Source organism: Pholcus phalangioides, unplaced genomic scaffold, assembly GCF_987345545.1.
Source record: "Pholcus phalangioides strain wild (caught in Gottingen) unplaced genomic scaffold, Ppha-v1.0 ptg000032l_1, whole genome shotgun sequence".
Lineage (NCBI taxonomy): Eukaryota > Metazoa > Arthropoda > Arachnida > Araneae > Pholcidae > Pholcus > Pholcus phalangioides.
Window position 1 is genome coordinate 9,572,319 of NW_028301622.1, and position 6,003 is coordinate 9,578,321.

The following is a 6,003-nucleotide window of genomic DNA, read 5'->3' on the forward strand; positions in this document are numbered from 1 at the left end:
CGAAAAATTTTTCCGTGTACGTGTCAAGAACAGGGAATCCGTCATCTCGATCGACCGAATCAAAGCGGCCTATCTCCTCTCACGACCAGTACCTCGATGGGCCAGACATCGATGTTCAATCAACACCAGAACAGCAGATGACGACAACTATTCCATACCCTACACGTGTCGTTTGCGCCCACTACTACTCAACGTACCCGGTCTGGCAGAATAGTCCGAGCTCCGGATAGACTGAATTACTCAACGATGTGACTCCGTCACTTAGAAGAGGGGTACTGTGGCGACAGCGTCCACCACCGGATGGCGCTGTCCGCTTAATAGGGAAAAAAACGCGCCTGCGCGATGGTGGAACTGGACTTGGATTTTGCCGCTCAAACGAGATAGTCACGCGGTTCACTCGTTCTTGTAGGTTCTGCTTATTTGTGTTTAATTGTTTAATGAATGTATAATTATATCTTTGAATCTTAGAAGGAATTGTTTGTCGTCAACCGTCTTATGCCTTCTACGACAATAGAGAGCACACCTTTAAAGTTTTTTTAATCGATACTGTAATGATTCTTATTAACTGCCCTACTACTTAAGCCTGCTGCTGGTCTTGTACTGGCCTGCAACATCCCAAATAATTTCAATGGAATTTTCCTATCCTGCAAGAACAATGTTGTGAACATTAGAAAAGAAATTCTAAAAGGTCGTATGATCACATTTAAAGCAATTTAAATCCGTTGATTTGAGACTCACTGCGTCTGCTGATTTCTAAGAAAAGTGCAATAAATTCTCACGTAAGTCTTCACTTAGAAATATCCATAACCGGCTCAATGCGCCTCTTTGTATCTGTCAACCTAAAATTTATGGTATTTAGTGTTTGCTGTGATCTATTTCGTTAATATAGATGGCAGCATCTAATAGACCTTATTCTGTGCTTTGTTTATAATGTTCAAGTGATTTAAGATTGCTGTCTGTTCTGCTTCTGTGTCTCACGCTCTCTCGAGCATTCGCAATCATGTAGCCAACGCGTTAACATCTATTTCTATTCGTGCTTCATCCTTTATCATGTGTATTAAATGCAATAAGTCAAAGAGTTCACTTCGTCTTTCTATCGTCTTCCACTCGGACGAATGTTTCAGCGAGAATGAAACATAAAACTGGCGACGAACTATGGGATGTTTACCAAACTGATGCCTGATGAGAGCTGGTATGTTTATTTCGACATTGCTTTTCCTTATCACGCTCGAGTTTCGCGTGGCACTAGTATCTATTTATATTGATGTTTATAAAATTCTAACATGGTAACAATTGGGTCTATGCCTGAGTTCGATATCTCAAATTCGGGGTCCTGGGATTTATATATACAACAGCTGACTTTTTTCTTGGAAGCAAATGCGATAACGCTTCCTGAAAAGAAAAGGGCTGTTCTTTTGGCTGTGTGCGGAATAAAAACGCTAGGGATTTTGCGTTCCCTTGTGTCGCCTCAGCAGATTTCTGATGTGAGTTTCGATAACATACTCGAACTACTGAAAAATCATTTCTGCGAAAAACCCTCCGAAATTTATTGCAGATTTCAATTTCATAAGAGAGTACAGTTAAACAATGAGTCAGTAAATTCGTACGTTACCGAATTAAGAAAATTAGCTGAAAATTATAATTTTGGTGCTACTCTTGCTGAACGATTGCGCGATCAGTGGGTATGTGGATTACGAGATGAAGGAACTCAACGGAAGTTACTGGCAGAGCCAAAATTGAATTTTGACGATGCTGTTGCCAAGTGCCTTGCAGCTGAAACTGCGTTTTCACAATCAAAACAAATTCATTCTCAAAATTCTCAAGTTTCTAATTCAGGAACTTCTGATTTCGTTGATCAAGTGAAGTGTAAAAAGAAATTTAATTCGAAACAAAAAAATGTTTCAAAGGATGATTCTTCTAATAACAGTTATGTATGTTTTGGTTGTGGTGGACGACATGACCGTTCTAATTGTCGTTTCAAATCAGCTACTTGCAGGCACTGTGGCAAGAAAGGGCATGTACAAACTGTATGCCGGGCCAAGAGTATTCAGAAAAATAAAGCATACACACATAATACACATGAAATTAAAACCGAAAATGAATATTCGAATTCTGTAGTTAACTTTTCTGGTTTCAAACAAGGTATCGAGGTTTTATTGAACAACCATGCATTAAAAATGGAGATTGATTCTGGATCTTATTATTCTATAATTTCTAAAGAAACTTTTGAAACTTTGTTTGGTTGCTGCAAACCTAAGATTAGAAACACTTTTGTGAAGTTGCGGGATTTTCAAGGAAATTTAATTTTACTTCTAGGTTCATGCATAGTACAAGTACAATTTGGGAACAAGAAAGTCAGATTACAATTGCTAATTTCAAAATGTAAATGCACAAATATTTTGGGTTTCTCATGGTTTGAGCCTCTGGGTATTTCATTGAATGGAGTCAAAAAGATTGAATCTAATCCTGTGGATTTAGTAATTCAAAAATATAGCGAGGTTTTTGATGCTGGATTGGGTACATTTGCAGGACCTGTCGTGTCTTTACCTCTTGATCCTCAATTTCCTCCCATTCGACTCAAGGCTAGGAATGTTCCACTTGCAATGAAACCAAAAATCGAGATTGCTTTGAAAAAACTTCAGGATGAAGGAGTTATTGAACCTATTTCGAACCCAAAGTGGTCAACTCCTGTTGTTCCCGTTATTAAACCTTCAGGTGACGTTAGATTATGCGGGGACTATAAGGTAACTTTGAATAAGGCCATGAATGCTCATCCCTATCCAATTCCAGCTGTTAATCAGTTACTGTCAAACCTGAAGGGTGGAGGATATTACGCTAAAATAGATTTAGCTCAGGCTTATTTACAGCTTCGTGTAGACGAAACTTCAGCTGAGGCCCAGACAATTGTAACTCACAAGGGTGCTTTCAAGGTTAACAGATTGCAATATGGTGTTAATGTTGCTCCTGGAATTTTCCAAAATATGATCGAAAATTTGTTTTCAAATTTGGAAGGTGTAGTTCCATATTTTGATGACGTTTTGATCAGGGCTAATTCTCTAGATCAATTAGCATCAAGATTAGAATGCGTGCTAGACAAACTTAAAAATGTCGGATTACGTGCTGAAAGAGAAAAATGTCTTTTTGGAGTCACTGAAATTGAATTTTTAGGGTACCGTATCGATGCTGCGGGTATTCACCCTTCCAATTCGAAAATTGAAGCAATACGTTCGACTCCCATTCCAAAAAACAAACAACAATTGCAGGCATTTTTAGGACTGATAAATTTCTATAACAGTTTTCTTAAGGATAAGGCTACAGTTGCGGAAGTGTTGCATAGATTACTGGATCAAAATGCACCATTCAAATGGTCAAAGATCCACGATGATGCCTTCAATTCCCTGAAGGAATTGTTAAGTTCGGATTGTGTGTTAGTTCCTTTCGATGAAAAGCTTCCCATTGTGTTGGCATGCGATGCTTCACCTTTTGGAGTTGGTGCGGTTTTGAGTCACGTACTTCCTGATGGTTCAGAAGCACCAATAGCTTATGCCTCGAGAACTCTAACTACTACAGAACGGAACTATGCTCAAATCGACAAGGAAGCTTTGGGTATAGTATTTGGAGTAAAAAAGTTTCATCATTTTCTGTATGATCACTCATTCACTATAGTTACTGACCACCAACCTCTGTTGGGAATTTTCAATAAAAATAAGCCCACGAAAGAGATTTTATCTCCGCGAATGCTAAGGTGGAGTTTGCTTCTAAATGCATATGATTTTTTGTTAATTCATAAGCCGGGAAAGAAAATTGGTAATGCGGATGCCCTAAGCAGATTACCGAATGCAAAAACTCCCGAATCCATGGTCACTTCTCCATTAGAAGTGCTATTCATAGAAGAATTAGAAAATCCACCACTTCATGCTGTGGATATCTCAAAAATGACTATTAGAGATCCAATACTTTCTAGAGTGTTGAACTGGGTACTAAAAGGCTAGCCTGTTGAGATGAAAAATTCACAGTTTCGAACTTATTTCATAAAAAGGAATGAACTATCAGTGCATAAAAATTGCTTATTATGGGGAAATAGAGTAATTATTCCAGTGCCAGGTCGATCTCGAGTTTTAAGTGAATTGCATGTCGCGCATCCAGGCGTTGAACGCATGAAAGCTCTTGCAAGATCGTTCGTATGGTGGCCAGGCATGGATGCTGATATTGAAAACTACGTAAGAAGATGTACGAACTGTCAACGTACAAGGCATGCACCTCCCAGAGTTCCAATCCATCCGTGGGAAATAACGACAAAGCCTTGGTCCCGAGTTCACATAGATTTCGCTGGACCATTTCAAGGACAAAACTTCTTGATTCTGATTGACTCTTACTCCAAGTGGACTGAAGTACGACGAATGACATCAACTACTGCCACCGAAACCATCGATGTGCTGCGTGAGATTTTCGTTACTCATGGTTTGCCGGATGTTGTAGTTTCCGATAATGGACCTCAGTTCACATCTAACGATTTTCGCCGTTTCCTAGAAAGTAATGGTATTCGTCAAGCACTGATTGCTCCTTACAGACCATGTGCAAATGGTCAAGCAGAGAGAACTGTCCAGTCGGTGAAGGACTCTCTAAAACGCATCGTTTCAGGTTCCTGGAGAAAGCGTCTTTCCAATTTCCTACTTCATCAACACATCACGCCATCACGCCATCGTCAGTAACAGGGGTCAGTCCAGCTGAGCTACTGATGGGAAGGAGGCTAACTACTGTCTTGGACCGTCTTCATCCAGACTTGGTGGGTGATAGAAGATGGAAACAAGAGCAAGATGCAGCTACAGAGCAAAAGCAACGAAAAGTGAGACGATTCGATGCCGAAGATGCTGTCTACATCAGAAATTATAGCCAGGGTGCATCCTGGATTCCGGCTACTGTTGTGAAACCAACCGGACCAGTGTCATACAAAGCCATCACCGATACCGGAGATGTTGTCCGACGTCACGCTGACCAAATGATGAACCGTTATCCTACAGATCCTACAAGTTCAGAGATTTCCGGATCGAGTCCAATTCCTGCAGATGTGTCAACAGAGACTAGTGCAGAACCTTCAAGTTCAACGTTTGCAAACGAGCAAATACCAAACGATAACGGAACTGTGGCAATAAAGACTCCGAGACCGAAACGAACAACCATTCGCCCAAAACGACTGGGAATCGACGACTTTCCTAACTAAGAAGGGAGGGGTGCTGTGATCTATTTCGTTAATATAGATGGCAGCATCTAATAGACCTTATTCTGTGCTTTGTTTAGAATGTTCAAGTGATTTAAGATTGCTGTCTGTTCTGCTTCTGTGTCTCACGCTCTCTCGAGCATTCGCAATCATGTAGCCAACGCGTTAACATCTATTTCTATTCGTGCTTCATCCTTTATCATGTGTATGTGTATTAAATGCAATAAGTCAAAGAGTTCACTTCGTCTTTCTATCGTCTTCCACTCGGACGAATGTTTCAGCGAGAATGAAACATAAAAGTGTTGATAATACGCATGCAAAACCAATTAAGCGAAGCGTTTTCACAATCTGTAAAAACTGCGTGGATTTGATTGTTGGAAATGATGTCTAAATTCCGAAGATTTGAACTTCGAGTCAAAATAATAAAAATGTCAAATAATTGAAATTGTGCTTCGTATAAATGAAATATTTTAATATTGATATATAGCTATATATAGAGATTAATCGTGACCGCGTAGTCAAACGTCTCATAAATGTGAAATAAATTTTGTCATAAAACAGAGTGAGGCGCGAATCTCCTTGCGCACAAGTGGAATTTCGAGGCATTTACGCACAACCGAGCCCTTCTTAGTCATTTTTCTTTTTTTTTCTCCCAACCTTTTTACCTTTTGTGTCCTTCCCAAATTTTTAAAAAAATAAAAAGGACTGTTTTCAGATCAAATTGCCGAAGTTGAATTACGTTTGGTCAAAAATGTCAGATTTTTTTTTTTGGGGGGGGATACAGT

General features: G+C 39.6%; 1 protein-coding gene across 1 annotated transcript; it reads left to right on the plus strand.

Annotated features, from left to right (window-relative positions):
* Positions 1–1,160: 1,160 nt before the first annotated feature.
* On the plus strand, positions 1,161–5,221 carry LOC149066939 (uncharacterized). The gene is made up of 4 exons (XM_089253113.1): positions 1,161–1,192; positions 2,495–2,930; positions 3,306–3,611; positions 4,571–5,221. Exons 1-4 carry the CDS (start codon positions 1,161–1,163, stop codon positions 5,219–5,221), a joined length of 1,425 nt encoding a protein of 474 aa, XP_089109239.1.
* Positions 5,222–6,003: the final 782 nt, after the last annotated feature.

What these genes read in the sequence shown, in the direction of transcription:
- LOC149066939 (XM_089253113.1), top strand. Translation starts at nt 1,161, where the DNA reads ATGTTTACCAAACTGATGCCTGATGAGAGCTG. An exon ending in CTGATGCCTGATGAGAGCTG is followed by an intron (nt 1,193 to 2,494) that starts GTATGTTTATTT and finishes TCAAAAATATAG; the next exon opens with CGAGGTTTTTGATGCTGGAT. An exon ending in CTCACAAGGGTGCTTTCAAG is followed by an intron (nt 2,931 to 3,305) that starts GTTAACAGATTG and finishes AGTTTTCTTAAG; the next exon opens with GATAAGGCTACAGTTGCGGA.